This window comes from Coenobita brevimanus, chromosome 12 (assembly GCF_032717465.1).
Source record: "Coenobita brevimanus isolate Jiangsu-jjx chromosome 12, ASM3271746v2, whole genome shotgun sequence".
NCBI classification, from domain to species: Eukaryota; Metazoa; Arthropoda; class Malacostraca; order Decapoda; family Coenobitidae; genus Coenobita; species Coenobita brevimanus.
This window is the reverse complement of record NC_136965.1, coordinates 2,162,078-2,184,867: the sequence shown is the minus strand read 5'-3', so window position 1 is coordinate 2,184,867 and position 22,790 is coordinate 2,162,078. Positions and strand designations below refer to the sequence as shown.

The 22,790-nt window shown below is 38.8% G+C and overlaps 1 protein-coding gene across 1 annotated transcript in view; it reads right to left on the bottom strand.

The window, feature by feature from the left end:
- Positions 1-495: 495 nt before the first annotated feature.
- The window catches only part of Slob (Slowpoke binding protein), a 221,837-nt gene continuing 199,542 nt past the window's right edge, over positions 496-22,790 (bottom strand). The window contains exons 5-12 of the mRNA XM_080282981.1: positions 22,547-22,728; positions 20,778-20,884; positions 19,283-19,374; positions 18,656-18,778; positions 11,459-11,535; positions 10,164-10,238; positions 5,261-5,456; positions 496-765 (exon numbers count right to left, since the gene is read on the bottom strand). Coding sequence (XP_080139107.1) covers positions 496-765; positions 5,261-5,456; positions 10,164-10,238; positions 11,459-11,535; positions 18,656-18,778; positions 19,283-19,374; positions 20,778-20,884; positions 22,547-22,728 — 1,122 coding nt within the window. The remainder of the gene's footprint in view (positions 766-5,260; positions 5,457-10,163; positions 10,239-11,458; positions 11,536-18,655; positions 18,779-19,282; positions 19,375-20,777; positions 20,885-22,546; positions 22,729-22,790) is intronic.

Sequence of the window (22,790 nt, the reverse complement as noted above, 5' to 3'; positions counted from 1 at the left end):
CTGGACCCTACCTAATCCCATCCTTAGGTGGGAAAATAGGTTAGGATCATGATGATAATGCTAAAGAAATGAGGCAGTGCCAAGCAAGGTAAACATCATCAAAACTGTTGCACTTAGGTCTCTCACTTTTTCCTTTTGCATTTCACTGGATATTATAGTTTTCAAGATTAGTTTTCCAGATATGAAAGCAAGTGAGCACTTTCAGTCAATAAGCTTTGCACTCAGCATGATTAGCAAACACTGTAGTGTCAGAGCAGCATAATTTACATTTAGTTTAGGATTAACCACTGTCACACTCTCTGATCTCTTTCTGTCCTTAACTGCAGGTGAGTAGAGCATTGGTGTTGTATCCAGTTGCTAGCGGATGCCCTGGAAAATCAACAGGTTACTTTTTTTCACTGTTTATGATAAATTATAGACAGTACAGAGCTACTACAAAGGGAGCCAAAGGAGGGGATTGATCATGGGGAAGATGCCTGTAGGGTAGCTACTGGGTCAAGTCCATGGTTGGCCCTTTCTTCCAGCATGACCGTTCTGAGTCAAGTGGTTTGCATTGGACCACTGGGAACTGCGAGAGTCTCTGGGCGGATATCGAGTCGTTGTGAGTGGCCGGTCATTGTGGGCATGGCTGATGTGGTTAGTTCGCATGGGGTGGTTCTGGGGTGTGGGCGGCGTGTGGGGTGGGGTGTGGAATACGTCCTGACAAGTGCTGGATGGGTGCTGGCGTTGGGGCGATGACACTTCCAGCAGGCGGTGCGTGGGGTGCTGCAAAGATACCAGGCCAAGCTACTAGCAGCAAGCATACACACAACACACAGTCAAAGCTACAATACTGAGACAATACACGTGAAATATCTACACAATGTGATGTAAAGTTAAATGGATATTGTACTTGAAATTTCTAATACTGTTTAAGATGCAAAGCTGGGATAATCTTACATAAGGAAATTGCAGGAAATAAGTATTGTACTGTGACGTGAAGTGGTAACCATCAAAATAAATAAAAACATATTGATGTAATCACTTGGTACTAACTGCATTATCATAAATTAACCCTTTAACCACTAGACTGACAAAAATCAAGTAGGACTTCCTTTACAGCATATACCTGATGATAAAACAATTCTAAAGTCTCAAGAAAGTCATTCATATGTCTTGGTGTTGACATCCAGTTGTGTGAAAAGCTGTTTGCTCCATTTCTTTGACCAAATAAAACTGATACTGACAGATCTGGATATCTAAATGTAGCCCAAGGGTTAATATATACATAATGCCTTAGTACAGGCTACTAATGATTTACTGTTCATTATGAAATATCTACATAACACAGTGAGCAGTATGTCACCCACAAGAATTCAAGAACTGTATTGTAATGAATAGATACTCTAAAGGTTGGTGGGGGCACTCAACATCCACTCACTCGATGTAGTGCTGCTCTCGGGTGTCTGCCATTTTCTCTCCTCCATCCTTCTTTCCTTTCATCCTCTTCTGTCTTTCTTTCCTTCATTGTTTCCGCGTCTTTCTGCCTATGGGTGACTTTACACTCCCTCTTCTGTCTTTCTTTCCTTCATTCTTTCCTCTTACTTCTGCCTGTGGGTGACTCTACACTGAGTGACAAGACAAATGGTTTCCTGTGAGCGGTAACCATATAACCAAATTTTGGCACCTGGTGGTTTAGTGGGTAATTATGGCAACCCAATCGGATTGAGTCAGTGAAGGTTTATATCCAAGGGGTGGTTGGGGTTTATTGCTCACATAATGCCACTCAGGGATGAGTGAGGTTGGTCACTCTCATCTTAAATGTCAGGACCAACTTGCCTAGCCCTGGGCTCCTATGCTCCTCATGGGGCAATGTAGGATTGGATGATGGATGGATGGATACTCTAAAATACAATTTCTACTTTAAAGCACTTACAACACAATAATCATTAGTTTTAAACGTTGTTTGTGCTTTCAGTATTTGAAACAGTAGTAGTAGTTGTTCCCTAGGCAGTCTGGCCGAACAGCCCCATGAAACAGTAAAATGAGTCACAGGTATGTAAGAAATCAAGACATTATATAGGTTTGATTCTCTAAATAACATATTATAGGGAGACGATGTACTGGCTACTCTGACCTTTTACTTCCCAAGATCTCCCACAAAGGACCATTTTGATCAATTTTTGGTGTTAAGCGAGAGGGACTTTTGAGTCTGGGCCTAAGAATGTAATGACTATGAGCTACATATAGGAAGGTATGCTAAGTACCATGCCCACAAGATCTGATGTGCAGTCACTTCAGGATATAATAAGTTGAATGTTTTGTCAGCTACTGTATCTCCATTACAACAGATGCCCTGTTCTCTCTAAGAAAGCCCTTGACTTAAATCATTCATGGGAAAAAAATATTTCAAGGTTATACAATCCTTCCACAATTCTCATACCATTTTGATCCCTCTTCTTCATTTTACTTCCATTTGTCTAATAACTATAATTCATGTATTATACCTTTTTCCACAAAGAAGGTAACAATTATTCTTAAAGGTAAACATATACTTCAAACTTAAGATGTGATAATCTACTATTATAAAGGTACTGAATATAGAATATCACATGCATCGTTAATTATGCATTATGTGCTTGTTTACTGGTACAAGTTAATCAGTGACTGGGTGTTTGGTATGGAAAACTGATGGATGTGCCTCCTTTAGCAGCAAATATTTAAAATAATATTACTTTACCATCAAGTTCAACCTCTCGGCTCTGTAACATGCAAGGCTGGGCACTTCTTTCTCCACTGGCCCACAACACCATGAACAGGATATGAGAAAAATTTTTATTCCAGTAGACTCTTGATTTAACATCTGACGATACCTTTTTCTCTTTGTGATACCATTAGTAAACATACAACAATTTATACAGTATAGAGAATATTATGCTCCTCAAACTGCTATTTGCTTATGAATTTAAGGACTTGGGTATATAAACAGCACAACAAAACCCGAATTTACCAGATTTCTTAATATTCTGGGTATGATATGAGTAGCAGTAAGACAGTATGAATTAAATTTGCTCAATACGTGCTAGTTTATGAAGCCTTACTTTTGCTTCATGATCCTGGTATATATAAACAAATGCATGTCAGCTCTCTGATTTTACGTCTACGAAGAAAGTGAAGTCAACAAGCATACACTGAGATAAGGCTGACTTCCATTATTACTTTGCATTGGTAATGGCAAGTTCATATCTATTACTGCACTTACATGAATGACAGGGTAATTTCAGTTGCCTGTTTTATATAATTGGCAAGTTTTGCTGGCAAAGTACACTACTGTACAACAGAACCAAGTCTTAGCTGGGCAGGACTGAAATCATCCCATTTCCTCAGTGAAATGGAAAAAAAAAAAAAAAGGTTGCTCTTGGATGTCTGTTGCAAGGGTGCAGGGGTGATGAAATGAAATATACATATCTTTATTTCCTGGTTTTTAATATGCCCAATAGACTGCATACTCTTTCCTTCTTCTGCCTGCTGTCACGGTTTCCAGTGTCCCATTTTCATGAACTTCCAAAACCCTCTTGAAAAATCATGGCATCATAATTCAAGTATAGTACTGTACTGTAATTAGCATGACAATGAAACTACACTGGCAGAGTGAGGTCAACCATGGAAAAAAGTTAAATCTACAGTTTTATCTGGGAGTGAAGCAGCAGATTTAGTTTTACAGGAGTTCTTACGCCCATGTGTACGAACACTCAAGCTCAAAATACCAGTGAATCTTTTAACACATGATTCCTATTAAAATTCCTCTCATCTTCATCCAGACCTAGGACAAAGCAGAATTTGCTTTATCATGTTGCAAATGCAAGTAGATGTACTTTGAGTGTTACTTCGTAGAGATGTACTCATAAATACTATATGTATAAACCTTGGTTCTTAATAGTATTCTGTACCTAGTATTATCCTGTTTACATGACTTACTGAGCAAAATTTACTTGCAATAAATTCAAAGGATATTTAAAAAATTGCAGAGAAGCAGCATAATGGAACCTATAACAACAACTTTAAAAAAATGAAATGTAAGTTCAATCCTTTCATTAGCCATGAAAAACTCAAGAACCCAAGACGTACACCTAATGAGTTAGTAAATTTCCTGGTGTACACCCAACCCCAATTCAAGGTTAAAGTATTATATACATATAACTTCTGATGTACGTCTATCTATCTATCTATCTATAGCCCGACGCCCTAATCCCGCAAAGGGTGGCCGCAGACAAAACGCCTCCAAGTCATTCTGTCACCCACCATTTGACTCCCCTCCCCCCAACTCACCCCCCCCTCCCTCATATACCTCTCAACTCCATCCCTCCACCTCATCCTCGGTCTACCCCTCCCTCTCCCTCCCTCCACCTCACCTACATACACCCTCTTAGTCAGTCTTTCATTCTCCATTCTCTTCACATGTCCAACTGTGAAAAATATCATATAATGTCAAAATACCTCTATCTCTGGGGACTAGGCAGAAAAGAAATGCTGCCTACCGGTATGTCTTTCCTGCATGCCAAAAGTGTGGGCTCGAAATCCTACCCTCGTCTGTCTGGGTGTAGGGATCTCACAGATCTAATGCCCAACATTTTATTGTTGGACAACCACAGGATCCACTCTGACTAATCTGACCAGTGGCATGGAATGCACCAGATGCACCTCAGTTATATGAAAGCTGGACAGTGTGGCATTATATGCTGAAGTTGGGCCACAGCATTACACTGAGTAATTGTATCATGCACAGAATTATAGTCTATGTTCATGACAGTATGGATAGGTAGTATCCACTGTGTAGCCTAGTTTGCTGGTGCAAACAGTCTTGTATATTTGACAGGAAAAGAGGCTAGTGATCGTATTGATGAAATAAAAAGGCGGTTTTGAAAGACAAGGAATTCTGATGGACAAGCACTGCCAAGTGTGTTCACCAGAGTATCTGAGAACATTATTAATTTATCAAGTACCCAGAACTATCATGGACTGGTGCTGAAACTGATATTTACATTTTATACAGTAAAGGCATAGTACCAAATTTTATGATACATAAGTAGAAGAATCCATAAGGAGTCACAATTTGAAAATGAGATCTGCGTACTGGTAGCAACAGGAGTCGAAATTTAGAAGAACAAATAAATCCATGCTAACAAAATGACTCCGGTTCCCAACCACATTACCTTATGAAATGCTGGATGAGCAATATATATATAAGGATATTGAATGCTCACCTGCCAAAAAATCTTACCTCAGGTGATGGTGTGACATCAGAGGTAGGTGAGGAAAGGGCAGCAAGGGAAGCAGTAGGAGTGTTGTAGGCAGAGGTGGGTGGTACGCCATCCTCCCCCTGCCCTGTCCCCCCACCCGCCGACGCCTCACTACTTGTGGGTGTGTCTCCGCCCCCCTCACCGCTCGAGGCTGTACCGCCGCCCCGACGTCCGCGCCTGTAAACAACGCAACATTCTCATCCTCCATGAGCTCTTTTATTATGAGTCATTCCATTTTTTCTTGGACCAGGTTGCTGAACTACACAAATGATTTTACTTTAATACAAATCTAAGATAAATGACATGGTTCCTTAAAACTACTGGCACAATACAGTGTACTCAGTTTTTCACATTTCAGAATTGTAATACAGTACAGTACTTGTGTTTACTAATGATGTACAGTTCAGTAGTAGCAGATAACAATACAAGTGGACTTCATTTATATAACACAATTACTAAATGGACAGGATACCAAAATTCTATTTACTGATAAATTTTCAGTGTTCACTACTAACAGAATCCAATAAATAAACACAGAAGATATCAACTAGCATCACTCAGCCTAGTGTCACAGCATAATACATAAAATACTGTACAGTAATGCATTTGTAATAAGGGAAATCTACTACAGGACACTGCACTCTGCCCCTTCACTATTACGATTTCTTTTTAACAGCATTCACGCAACCTCCACACTATTCTATTCAGCTTAGGAGAGATTTCCTAACTGCAGTGATTAACCACAGCTTTGGTCAACCCCTTCACTTCTTGGAAGCTCTTCTAAACTGAATAAAATCATCTGGCAGCAGCTAGAATAAAATAAAATGTAGGAATGAAAGGGTTAAGAATTACAATAAATCATAATATACATAGTGATATACTACATAATGATATATGCAAAAACACTGATTTCAATCACTCTTTTCTGAAGAGCATATTGTATGATTACTGTATTTCAGCTGCAGAGATACTGTACTCAATATGCATACAACACTGCAAAAAACAACTTGCTGCCCAAAAATACTGCAAGATTAACTGAGCTCTGTTCCTCGGTGATCCATGTATAGAATCTACTGCAAAAGATTAGCTTAAGCTTGATGAATCACATGGTACAGTATTAACCCTGTCTCTGTTTCAGTCAAATGCTAATCTGCACAGCAAAGTATACTCAGTGAGGGGAAAAAAAAAAAAAAAAAAAAAAAAAAACTACATCTGCCAGCAGCATATTGCAGTAGATGCGCGCAAGAGAAGTATGTGCACAAGAAGTGCACTGCCAAAGATCTTCATTAGAAAGCTGAAATGCCAGCATGATGAAATCCATGTGAATGCAGTATAATAAAGCCTTCTTTGGTGTAAGCCCCAAAACTCTGCATCAGTTACAGTTTTTCTTTTACCTGATCCCTAGAGAGACGAGAATCTCCAACTCCCCCCTCACTGTCATACCTACAAGGGTACACAGTTTATGTCAGCCCATTGGGATGTTTAGAGGGAAAAATGCTTTCAGGAACATCTGACTCAAAAATCATCATCATCATCATCATCATCATCTTCTTAACCCAGTTTTTCACTAGTACATATGGTAAAGGGGATTCAGAAACATGAATATACCATTTGCCAAATCCATCATAACGGCTAGTACTACAGCAGACACTTGGTCATGAGATTATACAAATGATTCATCAAGAAGACTCCGAACAGACACTTGGCCATGAGATTATACAAATGATTCATCATGAACGTTCCCAACAGAGTCCCTCAAATACAAAGAAGAACAAGGAAGTATGTTTTGGTCTCATGTATAATCATAAGCCATAATATATTCTCTTTCCCTCCCCTGAGTGGATGGAGGTTTTAACCAATGTTTTGCACTGAACAAATATGTGGTGTGTTCAGTGTAAAGGTGGAATTTCAAAGCTGTGCTGGACTGCATGAGGAACAGTTTGTGATAACAGATATTCCTGTTGTCTTGTTGTAGCAGTACTTGTAATCTCTGGCTCCTCTGAATGTGGACTCAATGGACAGCAGGCTGAAATTACCCATCTACAGCCCACCATCCTCCTCTTGGGGGGATAAGGAGGGAAATGCGGGACGTCTGTCTTACCAGGCAGCGGGGTCACCCAATCACATTGGTGGCACCACATGAAGGTGTTCCTCTCCAGCACCATGAAGTAAAAAAAAATGAACTACCAAAAATATGTCTTTGTTCAGTGTGAAACCCAAGCTAAGACTTTCTTTTAAAGATGAATGTGAGTTAAGGTGAATGGAAACTATACCTGACATTTGTGACATGGACAAAATGTTAACATAAGGGCCGCATAAACATCAGCAGCAAGTAGGTAAAGTGACATGAATTGTAAATAAGGGTGCAGTAAAACCTCAATATAACAGACTTCAATAGACAAGAATTTGCTTTTACTGGAATCAAGGAGCTACTGAACTAAGTTCTTATACAGCACATTGGAAAAAGTCTGATAATGCCAGAAGCAGTCCGGACTGCCTAACCACTTCAGCTATGTTCACCACAATAAGGTAAATAAAAGACACGTTTACCAGTGTAGAGTACAGTATCATTTTATATATTATACCATCTGATTATTGTACTGAATGTATACTACAGTACAATGGTTGTGAAAACAGTTTAAAAACCACCGGTGCAATCCGGACTAATGTCTGATATATCAGAAAATGTCCTGGGTAGCAGGGAGAAGTCTGTATGTCGCTTTTATTGGAATTTCGCTTTTTCGGAATGGCTTGGGCCCCAATTAGTCTGTTACAGTGAGGTTTTACTGTATACAGTATACCATACTTACTATGACTTTGTAGCAGCTTATTCCCTTAGTGAAATTGTAAAAGGTCATTTTCAAGTAATGCATAAATAATGTAATGAACCATTAATTACATAGTGCATACCTACTAAATAAAAAAAAACTGGACTAAACAAAATAACTAATAATAAAAAGAACAAGAAATGAGGTGGTTCCATTCAAAATAAAGGACCGTACTAAAAGCTATGTTCTTCATTAGGCAGTAATAGCACAAACCTCATTTTTATATACATGTCATAATACAGTACACTACAGTAAGGCTGTGAAAAGTTCTGCTACATGATCTAACACTGCATTGTACATTACGATACTTCAAACAGTAAACATTACAACTAAATTACCAGACGTTTTACTCTAAATGAATATATACATACAGGGTGCCTTGGCACTTGACGCAATAACATCAGTAGGTGATTTTGAAGCTGATTTCGAGTACAAAAACACTACTGTATTTTCTGGTGTATAAGGCTGATCAATGTATAAAACTATCTATCTATCTATCTATAGCCTGACACCCTAATCCTGCAAAGGGTGGCCGCAGACAAAACGCCTCCAAGTCGCTCTGTCACCCACCATTTGACTACCCTCCCCCCAACTCACCCACCCCTCCCTCATATACCTCTCAACTCCATCCCTCCACCTCATCCTCGGTCTACCCCTCCCTCTCCCTCCCTCCACCTCACCTACATACACCCTCTTAGTCAGTCTTTCATTCTACCCCCAATATTTCCGTACAAAATGGTCTGGAGGTATACTCAGAGCATAAGACAAGCCCCAACTCCTTAAACACTGGAAGCTTGTTGCCCCAGTAACCCCTGTCCTTTATTACTTTTCCCACTGACCAGTGAAGAGACACTATTAACATCTTGTTAAGCAACACAGCCTTTGGTTAGGTTTTACCTTTAACCAGCTTCTTCTGTGGGTTTTACAGACTATCTAGGCTGCATACCACCTCCAATATCTAAATGGGCTATACTCTACATGTAATATTCCAGTATTTTCATATATTCATATTTTCTTCATTATCACTTGGAGCCATGTCGGGGTTTGTGGTTGCTGGAAATAAGATGTTAACCCAGAGAGAGTGCTGCTGCTTATGAATGAGTGGCAGCTACAAGCGAAAAAATCAACTTGGTAATAAAATTGAGGAATTTGGTACTGAGTCCTGCTTCCGATCTGGTAACCCAGTGCTCGGTGGCAAACAACCAGCCAGTCGCTCTCAGACCCAGACACACGACGGTGTTCATGGCATCCACTTAACAGGTTACTCACCTTTCTTCTGTTCCAATGGCTGTATCCATAAAGATATTTGTTAAATATTTGCCTTCTTATGCAAAACAAGTGTTTGATGATAATGATAGTAATTTCAATGGTATTTGAAAGTACATTACTATATTCAGTGAAACAAGGGTCAAGGTGAGTGTTTGGTGATGTTCTCCATCACATCTACAGATCCCATAACCACAGGATGTAGAGGTTAGGATTTTATACCTTGTGATTAGGATGACCCCCAGTTTTGGGCATTTTTTTAATGAGGTTCATGAATTGTCTTATACACCGGCAAATACATAAGAACATGGGTCAAATTCTAAACATTTATGGAGCTATAAATAATGATGATCTTATGGGTTAATTGTGATGGAGATCATCTTCACCCATAAGCTCATCAGTGACTAACTCCGTTATTATTAAATATTGATCCCATTATAATGAATTTTTCAAGTGGGGTTGGTGGAGGATTAGTGCCCCTCCCTGTAAAACAATTAACTCTAAGCCCTTGACCACCCCGTTTGGGATACATGGCGTCTGGCAATGGATGGATGGATGGATTTTTCTCACAAAATTTGTTCTAGAATCACCTGAAACTAATGCATCAAGCTCTGGGACACCCTTTATATATATATATATATGTTTGTGTGTGTGTATATATAATGTACAGTATAACAATATGTTTCACCAAGTACAACAAATCTAGTCCAAATAAGCAGGTGTATTCTCTCCTAAACTACCAGTTCTATACAGCACTTCAAATATCATGGCTGTCTTGGCTCTAAGTTACCTCATGTCTCTGTTGCTGTAGCCCTCCCTGTCTAGCGTGTCTCCCCGACTGAGCGAGCGAGTGTGTCGAGGAATACTGAGCAGAACACAATATCACTTAGGTTTGTAGTATAATTAAGGCCATCTTATTAAAACTGTGTGCATATGTATAAGCAAGCCCCTAATTTCTGAAAGCCATTTATGGAACACCTGCAAATGTTATATGCAGTTTATGTCTTCACCAATGAAAAAAAATGTTAAACATGTTCAGTTATCCCTGCTCTAGAAATTATCATGAAAAACTGGAGGCCTGTTCATGCTACTGCACTCTCAGTTGTAATAATCCAGCCCTTAGTCCTCATCTACATTTATCTGGTTTAAAACATGCTTCATTTGTATGTAGCTGATGAATTAACATCTATTCTTCACTTAAAATTGGTTACATTTCACTATAAAGTTCTTTTGAAGTAAAAAAAAAAAAAAGTGTATTTCCTAAGTAAATGGCATCTCAATCATGAACAAAAACATTCACTTTCTCCCAAACTAAAGATGGGGTGAGGTAAGATCCATAACAAGGGAAACAAGAACAAAAGTGGGAGAACTATCAACAGCATGCCTAGTGAAACAAGCCACACAATCATCACACATTAAAAAAAAAATATACTGTATATATATATATATATATATATATATATACATACTCAGTAAACCCTCAATACAATGAACTAATTGGGGGGAAGGGTGGGTCGTTATATCCAAAAGTTCGCTATATTCGATGGTCGTTATTAACCGAAAGATTCCCGACCTAAGGTTGCTATATCCATGGAGTCGTTTGGTCCTATGTGCGCAACCACAACTTACTCTTTGAAGTTTCACATGGAGAATTCAATGGTTTATGTAGTTATTCAGTACATGTACAGTAAATATCATCCTGTATGAAGTTGTAAATATAAATACAATGCCTATATTGTAATGTTGTAATGTTACAGTACACTTACCATGCCAGGGAATGAACTTCCGCCGGATAAAGCGCTCTTTGGAAATGGTGGGTCGTTAGAACCGAAGTTCGTTAAAGAAGGGTTCGTTATATCCAGGGTTTACTGTATATAAATATATAAATACATATGGACATACTTCTTGCACAAGGTTGTTGTAAAAAAAAAAAAAAAAAAAAAAAAAAAAAAAAGGTCCTTCGTACTCTTTTTCTGTTATTAGTATTGGAAAAAGGTAATGCTTGATGCTTGACAGAAACATGGAACCACATGAAAAAATGCATATTTCTTCACCAAAAATGAGCCAAATGAAAAACATACATACCTTCTCTGTTTCTGGAATCTTCGGACCTCCTTGAGAATGTTCCTTATCATTGGGGAGTACCGGATCTGGAACTGTGACTGTGGATGGAAAAAAAAAAAAAAAAAAAAATTATAAGTTACATGTAGTCTGTTTTCTATATGAACATAAACATCAAACACTGAGCCTTAACCCTTCTGTATGATTTCTTCTTCCTTTATTTTTGCTATCTCTAGACTGAGACCTTTTGAACTGGAGAGTGATACATAGCCATCACTAACTCAGTAACTTATACTGAATAAAATCATCAAACAACTGTAAGAACGAAATTAATTATATGTTGTCGAACTGAATAAGTATAATGTGCTGTTATCTCCTGAACAAACATAAATCCTTCAGATTTAGTGCCTATATTAATTTAATCCTGCTGCTTCTGAACATTTACAGTCAGCCTTGGAAAGATGTCTTATAATGAAAGGGATAAGCAAGGCTATATTAAAAAATCTCCAGGTCAAACAGTCTCTCCAAAGATCAAGAAAATCCACTGGAGATGGCAAATATAAAGTAAAAAAACACATATCCACAGTGAAAGAGTAAGCTACTTGGAGCAAAAAGCCAAATAATAAATTTAGATATTCTTTTTTGACTAATCTGTTTGACTTTGTCACTGCAAAGTGCAACATGGGTTTGCTTGTACATTTACAGGAATACAAGTTTTTCACTGCAATGATAAGTCTTATATATGATATTTTCAATTCAGTATTGGTTGGTTCAGTCTGACCTAGGAGGCAAAATTCAAATGGTTGCTAGGTACAACAAAATATTTCAAGAGCTATCATCAAACACAGTTAATAACTTAAATACAGTACACTCGCATAACTCACAGACTTCTAACTCATGAATTATCTAACTCACGGTGTCCTTATCTAAGTCACCATCATCACCAAACTCACGGAAAATGCTTTCCACCAGAAAATGGTTTATTTCTGAGGAGATGTTTAACTCGTGGTATTGTAGCCGCAACTTGTGACTGGATGCCAATCATATTTAAGCACACAGTCTTTGTGATTGTGCAGCCAATCAGAACAATGCTTTCTCCACCCACACCACCTACACCTAGTGGCCAGTACTGCAACTAGGCTAGTGTGCCGAAACCGCTACCCGTCTCTCATCAACGTAAGAATTGTCATAAGTAGGATTTAGGTAAATGCTTTTCTGTATATTTTATTATCATACAAGGATATGTAATGTCTTTTAATATTGTTTATTATCATTTTAAGATATGCAGTACATACTTCTGAGACAGGATGTTAATGTTAAGTGGTGTTAAGAGGGATTCTGTTAATGTTATACTGTACTAGGCTGCCTGACACCATGGCAGAATCAAATATATTTTTCCCCACAAGGTGTTTTTTTTTTAACTCACATTTTTCCAACTCACAGCATGAGTTCAGAAGGAAATTACAGTGAGTTAGGCGAGTGCAGTGTACAGTGAACCCTTATGTTTCGCGTGCTTTGGATTCTCGAATTTACCTTTTGCGGAAAAGCCAAAAATTTCCAAGAACTTGTGTCTCACGATCAAGAATTCACCTTTTGCGTCAATATATGGGGTGCCTGTGGGCAAGGCGATCATCAGTTGTTGTCCACCATGTTGTTTTCACAGTTCCCGCCAGCTGTGAGACTGTGTGCGTGGTGACCAGGTAGTGATCGCAACCATAGTCACTTTTTTTGCCTTTCCCTTCATTCAGCTATTGTTCTCGTGTGGTCTACCTGTACTGTATTATGGCTTCCTCTTCATTCATTGGAGGACCAGGCAATTGTGGTGACAGTGAAATGCTGGGAAGTTCAAAGGATGGAGACAAGAAGGGAAAAGAACGTCGTGAGTACTGAGTCGGTGTGAAGAAGAAAAAGTATTTGGTAGTGGATAAGATGAAGATTTTTCAGGCTGGTGATCCATTTATTTAATGTTTCTGAAAATTTTTATGTGGTTGTCAGTTATTCTGGTATCCTGTTTTACGAGAATTATATCTCTAAATTGAGAAAAACAGTGACTTTGGGAGGGGCTCTAGAACCAATTAGATTTTTTACCACTCAATTAATACCTTTCAGTTTGCAAAATTCAGGTTTTGTGCCAACCTCAAGGTACCAATTCAACGTGAAACTTAGGGGCTCACTGTAGATTATAATGTGTCCTGTCAAGCACACTGTCTTATGATATAATTTTCGAACTGTCACCAAGTGTCAATGGTGTAGCCAGAGGGGTGACCAATGTGGCACTGGCTACCCCAGAAATATGCCTGGCCACCCCAGTAGCCAGGACAACAATCTGGGAGAATACCCCTGGGACCCTCCCCCCCTAACCACCATCAAAGAGTTCTCAAATGGGCCACTCTAATAATTAAGATTAGCCACTATTTGGCCACTCTATTTTTAAAATCATACCAATGTCATGCCAAGTATATGATATGATGATTTCAATTCTTAAAGTTCATACAGTCTAGTTATATACAACTGGCAAATTTTGTCTCAAAAACCCATTCTGTGGTAGATTTTTCACACAGTACAGAGCCTTTGGTGAGGGTGAACAGAAAGTATGGGTCACATACGTACACACCCAACTGGCAAAGTGGAATATAGAGTGTTGCCTTCTTTTTACATTTTTTTCTTCCTACCAAGGCCACAGTCATTTTTTAAAACTCTGTTTATTATAGTTCCACTGGCATCTATAAAACTGATTGCCAATTTCCCTTAATTTACCGTACCAGTTGTACAGGAAAGGTAGTGCTGTACCAGAACACTTTACCGACATATAATGAGGACTTACCATTATGGCTATCCCTCTTTCTTAGCTAATGACTGGCCAAAGATATTTCTTCCAACCCCACAATGCCTGGTGCCAGTTATAATGCTAACAGATCTGTCCTTGCTACCCTGGTGTCAACACCATAATTAGAGGAGATAATGCAAGAAATCCAACTTCTCAGATGAGGACAAAATAAATAAATAAATATAAATGTTCGTCTAGTTAAATTAAAAAAAATGTTTGTCAAGATACAATACACAAGTAAGCTAATAAAGTCTTACTATTTTTCACTTCATGGGTATATTTTAGAGTTACCTAGCTCACAGCTATTATTTGTGTTGCATTTTTCCTTCATTGTAATAAACAAAGTAGGATAACAGATTCTGTAAACAGAGGTTAAATACAGTATTCAGTAATATTTTCAACATCATACAATACACTAATTACAGTATGTATGTACAGTACTATACATTTTTGCTGTAAATAGGTGCCTTCACTACTGAGTATCAGAAGAATAAAATGTAGTAACACTGTTTCAGTGGGTATAATGGCAACATTACAGAGTAAAAGAAATTTAGATCAGAATTGTTGAAATTGTATAAACTTATTTATCCTACAACTACCCAAGGTAGATCAGAGTTCTTTTGCTACCATTATGCACAATACAGTACTTCTTTTACCCTGTACTATTCTCTCAGGCTATGTATATTCTGTAGAACACAACATACCGAAGTTACTTTAATATTTCCAAAACACAGAAAAACACTCACCTTAGTTTTACTCAAAGGAGAGGTGATAAAAGCAAAGAAAAAAAATGACATATAGGCATATAGCAGAAATAAATATAAAGTAGTTTAGTGTATGTGATCAGAATAACATGTAATAATACACAAAACTAAGTAAAAAAAAAAATCTTCACACATCCACATTAAATCATGGATTACAGCAATATTGCCAGGTAATCAGTTAACAGAATACCTAAGTTAACAACCATAAATTATTCAGAACATTATTGTACTGTATATACATTATAGGGTGGGAAAGGAGGTCTGGATGAAGATGATAAACATTAAAAGAGTCAAGGTACTGGAAGCTCCTATCAGTATTCTATTTTTTCTTCCTTTTTTAAATTTGTCCAGTCATATAATAACCATCATTTTTTTCTTGTCCTATAACCAGTGATGTGATTAAAAAAAAAAAAAAAAACTCTCAAGAACAGTAATCCCTTCAATTCAATGATGTATTTTATTTTACTCTTGCTATGTCCAGATTATTTTACTCAGCTCAAATGAGTGTCACAGCACTGTACAGAAAGTGTTAATGAAGGATGTATCTAACTCCCCAAGGTCAACCAGTCTCTCTTAGCCTCAATAAACTCATCAGGTGGTACTGTATCAAGAAAACTTTAGTACAAATGAGATCTCTTTGGACTGAAGGAATTAATAGCAGCAATAAAGAGCTAACTGAGATAAACTGCAATCACTGTAGCTTTGAATACAGGAAAGGTTAACAACATTAACATTTAATGAAATAAGTCACATGATGACAAGAGAAATTAGTGACAGAACTTGAAACCAGTGTAAATGTACCTCCACTCTCCTAACTGTGTGACAGTACAGTATTTAAGACTTATAAGAATTTGCTTGAATAAAAAATCTATTTACCATACTTTGTCACTATTTGTAATGGTAATAAAGTAAAGTATGACTGGTAAAGGTATAACATGCATTAAAAAATGTGAGAATCCATGCATGCTCCAGTTCCAAAATCAAAATTACAATGATTTAATAACTGTTTGATTATAATTTTGATGTTACAGAGTACAGTACTGTACACTATATATATATAAATGATATTTACCCAACATATAAGTCACTGGCTTGTGGTAGGTGGGGGCACTCACCATCCACTCACTCGATATAGTGCTGCTCTTGGGTGGCTGCCCTTTCCTCTTTTTCTTCCTTCCTCTATGACCTTCTTTCTTTCCTCTTCCTTCTATCTGCAGGTGACTCTACACTGAGTGACATGCCAAAAGGTTTCCTGTACACCAGGAAACCATTTATTACGCTGGGTGGTAACCATATAACCAAATTATGATGCCTGGTGGTTCAGTGGGTAATTAAGGTGCTCCAATCAGATTGAGCTGGTGCAGGTTTATATCCAAGGGATGGTTGAAGTTTACTGCTCATGTAATGCCACTCTGGGATAAGTGAGGCTGGTCACCCTCATCTTAAATGTCAGAACCAACTTGCCTAGCCCCGGGCTCCTACAATCCTCATGCGGCAACACAGGATTAGATGATGTATGTATGTATAAGTCACTGGTCTGTACAATGAATTTCATCACACAACACAGGAAAGTAGTTCTTCATACACGTAGGTCTGAGTTGCAAAATATTCACATACAAGTTGGGCCAACTGTAGAATGGTTGTCGTTCAGTACACTCATGGACCATGGCTTCTATGGAAGGTTGTGATGATTAATTTGAACTTAAGTTAAAATGTAATGGGAACTTGGATGATGTCTAACACAATATTTATTATCAAGAGCTCAGATGGTATCACAGACTGGTAAACCTTGCCTGAAGCTACTGTGATAAAAATGAGGAAGTGAAAGAAGCACTATACAGTATACTGTACTGCATGCACTACACAGACATTTGCTACTGTTCTATACACTGTTCAACATCATTGTTGAAATATAGTACATTACAATCTATCCTCTCAGGCACAGGTGGTTTGAGTCGTCAGATTGTTTAACAACCTGTAAAGCGCACCATGACACGAATCGGGTAAAAAAAATATATATATATGACACACTGGCAGGAAACTTGTGTCCTCCTTTGTTTGACACAAAGTGCATCATGGTGCAATGTACAGGATGGCAATTAATGACTCCTTTCGAGTCCATGCTTGAAAGGGTTTAGATATACTGTGCTAAAAAAAGGATGAAACATGCACAGGGATAATGGGAAAAAAAAATGACACAACATGCAAATGAACAATAGGCTATATATCAACTACTGTAATTTCTTTTACTACACCTGCATGTGAATGGTCTGTTTCATAATGAGACAGAAGTCACATACTGTATCAACTTTACAATGAGCTGCAGTACTGTAATATACACACAACAGTATGCCTGACAGAACTTTCCTAAAATCAGTGTCTTAATATGAATCCTACACATGCACGTAGAGCAAGTTGTTGCAGCCTGTATTATGCATCTCTACTCTTTTGCTACCATGGAGGCACTGAGTATTTTCTTCAAGCTAAATAAAAACAATTTTACTCAGCTGATGATATTTCTAGTAACCCAAAGGTTAACTGAAATCATTATAAACCCTCTGCATATTGGAGCTCCTCTCAGCTGAAGCAACTCATCCAGTGGTAGCTTAGAGTAAAATACTGTAACTTAATCCATCCAAAGAAGGCAAGAGGGTTAATGGACAACCAGCTGTAATCTCCATGTTGAAATTTACATGCTGGAGTAGTGTTTTATGGGTCTAAAATGCAATTCATCTATAGGATCAAAGGACAGTATTGTTTACCATTGGAGAAGGAAACTGCCCCTGACATCCCAAGGTGTATATGTACTAAAGAAGAGTTTTTTAAATGTACAATGAAAAATACCTGTGACAATGTAAACTGTCCAAGCAGCTGAGTTGTGTGAGAAATTATGTTAGCTGAGGGTGATGTTCAGAATATAGGAATGAATATAATGTACACTAAATTATATACAGCACTTCTTTATTCACTCCAAACAGGATCCATCCTGTGGTCTGTGGAATGTGAGTAAATGTGATAACTATGAAACCAGTTACAGCTCAATATCCAGGTTAATCTTGTATAGTGTACTGTATACCAGTGGTTCTTAACTGGAAGGGGGAAGGCCCTGGGGGATACCCTCCAAGAGGGGAATGAGCAAATTTCCAGGAGAGTTCTAGAACTTGCGTGAAAAATAACAAATGGCCAGAACAGATGAATGTATATCATGATGAGCAACTGATTATATTCACTGTTAATGTCTGTCCCTGTTCCAACCCTCTAGACATGCTTTTCTTTGTACAGCACTAACACAAACTAAGAGACTAATTAAGAGAATGTATATGAACAAGGTGGAGGAGGAAAGAGGGAGAGGGAGACAGAAGATGAAGTGAAGGGACAAAGTGGAAGTGTATGGTTTACAGTTGTGTGGGATGGAGTGAGGGCAGTCTACTGGTGATGGACAGGGTGCCTGGATGTAGTGTGTTTCTGGTCGTCCATTCCATGATTAAGGCATCTGGCTACTGTCAAACAGATGCACTAAAGCAGGGATGGGTAATGGCCACATCATCTACAGGCAGCATGAAGAAAATAAAGAAAGCATCATCGCAGGAAAGAGTTAAAGTTAGAAACATAAGAATTATGAAACCTCACCGGGAGGGGAGCAGCGCGCATCTCTCGAAGGTCCAAGTTGCGAAAGAAATCTAGACAGAGGATTTCTTCAATGCTTGGGTACTGGTCACCATTGCCAAAGATGTACTCTAGCACCTGTACCACCTACAAAGGTCAAGTTGTGTCCATGTGAGTGGTAATTTCTAAGAAATGTCACAAAATAAAATCCTACAATTAAGCATTAAGGTTCTCGTAACGCATTGTAGGGCAAGTAATAAATGACATAAACAAACTGATCAGCCACTATGCATGCTGACAGGCTGGGCAGAAGGTTGTTAACTTTATGCAACCAATATCAATACATCATCACACTCCTCAGCTTGTCTACAGGTATTTATTGATTTATTTATTTATTCTATGGCCTTGGTCACCACCTGACGGCTACTCAATCTTTTATAGCATCTTTAGTTAGTCCCTTTGCCGTGAGGTTTTTACGTTAAGCCTTAACCTGTGTCTTAGGTCTGCCTCTTGGTACTTTTCCTTCAACATTTGCAGCCACAATCCTCCTCATCCAGCTGACATTTTCTGTTCTCTCTTATTCCATAATAAAGCTTTCTTCATTACAATAATGCCTTGTCTGTATTATGCCAAATGGTAGTCAGCACTAACCTGAGGGTAGCTGGAAATGTCCTCCAAATGTTTTGATGTTGGGTGTGCTGAAGATAATTCATATCCAGCACACATCTCAAACAACACGTGGCCTGTAAAGGAATACATCTATTACGTATATGTAAATATTGCATCTTGATGTTACATACTACCTACACTAAATTCCATCGCTTCTCTCCATCCCTTCCTCTCCCTCACCTACTCAGTATTGTACTGTACCTGTAGGGCCCTATAGTAGTAGTGGTCAATGGGTGTACTCAGCCAGACAGGGGTTAAACAACAACAACAACAGCAACAAGCCTTCGCTACCTCTCCCTTCCCCTCTATTCTCCTCACCTCACAATATAAAGATATATGCCTGTGTTCTGTCACTATATGTGAAAAGGGTCCAAGTAAGGCTGAAACTGTTGTGTCTTCCTACTAAACACCATTTCCATATATGGATATACAGTACGGTAGTTCTTCTACATGTTTGTGTTCTCTATATGATATTTATGCAATACACGTCTGTACTAAAAACATATAAAGAATATGATGTACTACAGAACATCAAGGTGTTATATGCTGCATAAACTGCTGAGGAAGAGACTGTGCAAAATCTGTTAACAAGAATACAACTAATTGTTTGTTAATTGCTACAGAATTACATGGTTATGTTACAGGTGCTTCATCGCTAATAATTATCACTTACACTGCTCCATCAAAACTCAGTTAATCTGCACTGCAACAAGTCAATCCTGTCCAAGTCAATGGCACTCATGTTTTCCCTATTCCCTGTGCTCTGTTACTGCTCTTATATCTTTTTTTGTAACTTATGCTCTTATATCTTTTTTTTTTGTAACTTATAACATTACTTGTGGTAGGTGGGGGCGCTCACCATCCAATCACTCGATGTAGTGCTGCTCTCGGGTGTCTGCCCTTTCCTCTCCATCCTTTTCTCCTTCCATTCTCTTCTGTCTTTCTTTCCTTCATTCTTTCCTTGTCCTTCTGCCTACAGGTGACTTTACACTCTCTCTTCTGTGTTTCTTTCCTTCATTCTTTCCACTTCCTTCAGCCTGTGGGTGACTCTACACTGAGTGACAAGCCAAATGGTTTCCCGTGCACCAGGAAACCATTTATTATGCTGGGTGGTAACCATATAACCAAATTTTGGTACCTGGTGGTTTAGTGGGTAATTATTGCACTCCAATCGGATTGAGCCGGTGAAGGTTTATATCCAAGGGATGGTTGGGGTTGATTGCTCATGTAATGCCACTAAGGGATGGGTGAGGCTGGTCACTCTCATCTTAAATGTTGGGACCAACTGCCTAGCCCCGGGCTCCTACGCTCCTCATGGGGCAATATAGGATTGGATGATGGATGGATGGATGGATGGATATAACATCACTGTACATTTACTGTTTAGCTTAATAATGGGTGTATGTTAAAGGTACTCAACATCCAACTGTCTCTGCCGACAGTTCCAGAACACAAGTCAGTCTATAGCGTAACATACCAAAACAGACTGAGTCAATGGCATCCCTGTTCTCCCGTAGTCGGCGCTTGATGATGGGGTAGATCCTGGAGGTGAGACCCAGTAGAGTGTTTTCCACCCCTGACAATCTGCGGGTTGGAGGAGTAGGGTCAATGAGAGAGAGAGAGAGAGAGAGAGTAATAAGTAGAGACAAATATGTAAATCTACATGTCAAGTGGGGTTGGTGGAGGATTAGTGCCCCTCCCTGTAAAACAATTAACTCTAAGCCATTGGCCACCCCGTCTGGGATACATGGCGTCTGGCAATGAATGAAAAATGAATCATCATCATCATCATCCCAACCCTCACTCTCACATATGTGATGGGGTAGACAGTAAATGAAGGAAGATGTGACTGAAAATTAAATGGAAGAGGCAGATTAGTGGGCAAAGAAATGGACTGAAGAAGAACGGAAGGATGAAAGAAAAAAGGACACAAAGAGGTATGGAGGAGAGAAAGAATGTCTGGGAAAGATAATATGCAAGGAAGATAGGAAGAGAGGAGGAAAAGAAGAAATGACAGGAGAAAGGGCTATGATGATAAATGGGAGAGAAAGGGGAAGAAGAAAGGACAAAGAGAAATGAAAACAAGGAAAACTGATGACAGGGAGGGGGAAGGATAAAGAGAAAGGAAAACTAAAAATAGTTAAGCAATGGATGGATGAGAAACAGGACATAAGAGAAAAGAACAGAGGGGGGAAGAGACAAAAGAAAAGGACAGAAGGAATAAATGAAAGTGGAGGAAGAGGAGGAAAAAAAATAAAATGAAGAGGACAGGATGAAAGGACTATAAAAAAGAGTGACAGAAATAAAAGGAAGAGTTGGAGGAACAGAGGAGGCGACCATTTAATAAGCTGGAATGTATTTACTTAGTGCGTGGGAAGGAGGGGAAACTGTCCTAAAATGAGCAGGGCCAAATATTGGAGGGGTATATTAGGTCATATTCTCATGGTCATAGAAGAATTCACAGCACCTCTTTCTCTGTTATTTATGTTTGCACTTTACACCTCAATATTCTCCTGTATGTTATTTTTTAGCGCATTCACTACAACAGCATCTTTTATACCGAAGTTCTGTTACCACTATATTAATTTATTTAACTGGAAGGGCTAGATTTAGGCTTCATTAACCGTTTTACTATAAGCCGGGCACTGGAGAGGGATACCTTCATGTGGTGGCACTGATATAAAAAGAAGGCTCAACTTCCTGGTTATGTAAATGTCTCACAGTTACTTCCCTATCCCCCAAATGAGGATGATGGACTGCAGTAGAAGTGAAACTTAAGCCTGTAGTCCACTGGGATCACATTTGGATGAGCCTGGGGTTGCAACTACTACCCCTTATACAGTTGTCTGGAGGTACTGTAGTAAGAATTAGCAATAAAAACACTGTTTACTTAAAAGGATTATCAATCTAATGAGTTGCAGTGTTTTTTTTTTTTTTAATGGTTTTGACTACAGCTGGAGTTTTCAGCAGGGAATGTTTATAGCATGGCAGGCAAAAACAAATCTGTATTCACATGTCTGAGTTTTCTCTCTTTCCACTTGGTGTCACTGGCAACATCTTCCTTCCAACCCACTAGTTCCCTCCTTAGTGTTCTCTTCATTTCCATCCAAGCATTTCATTCTCACTTTTAATATCAAATTATTCTTACCGCCTGGAGCTGAGCAAGTATTCAGTTCCCAGAATGAACTATAGCACGTCACATTAAGAGCAGATACGCTTGGTCAATAAAGAACATTGATAACTCACCTGGCCACACCATTCTGTAATACAACATTCCCAGAATGTAAGTGACCACATGGGGGGAAACCACGGTCCTGAAGGAAGAGAAGTGCCTCGAGCACCTGCCGTCCAAGCCTCTGAACCTGAGTTACTGGTAGCCCTGTGGAACGCTGCTGGTATTTCTCCACCCAGTCATCCTGCCAGTGACTCTGTGGATGGAGGAAAATTAGTACGGTACAGAAAAGAAGACATCAGGAGAGCACAGTGCAGA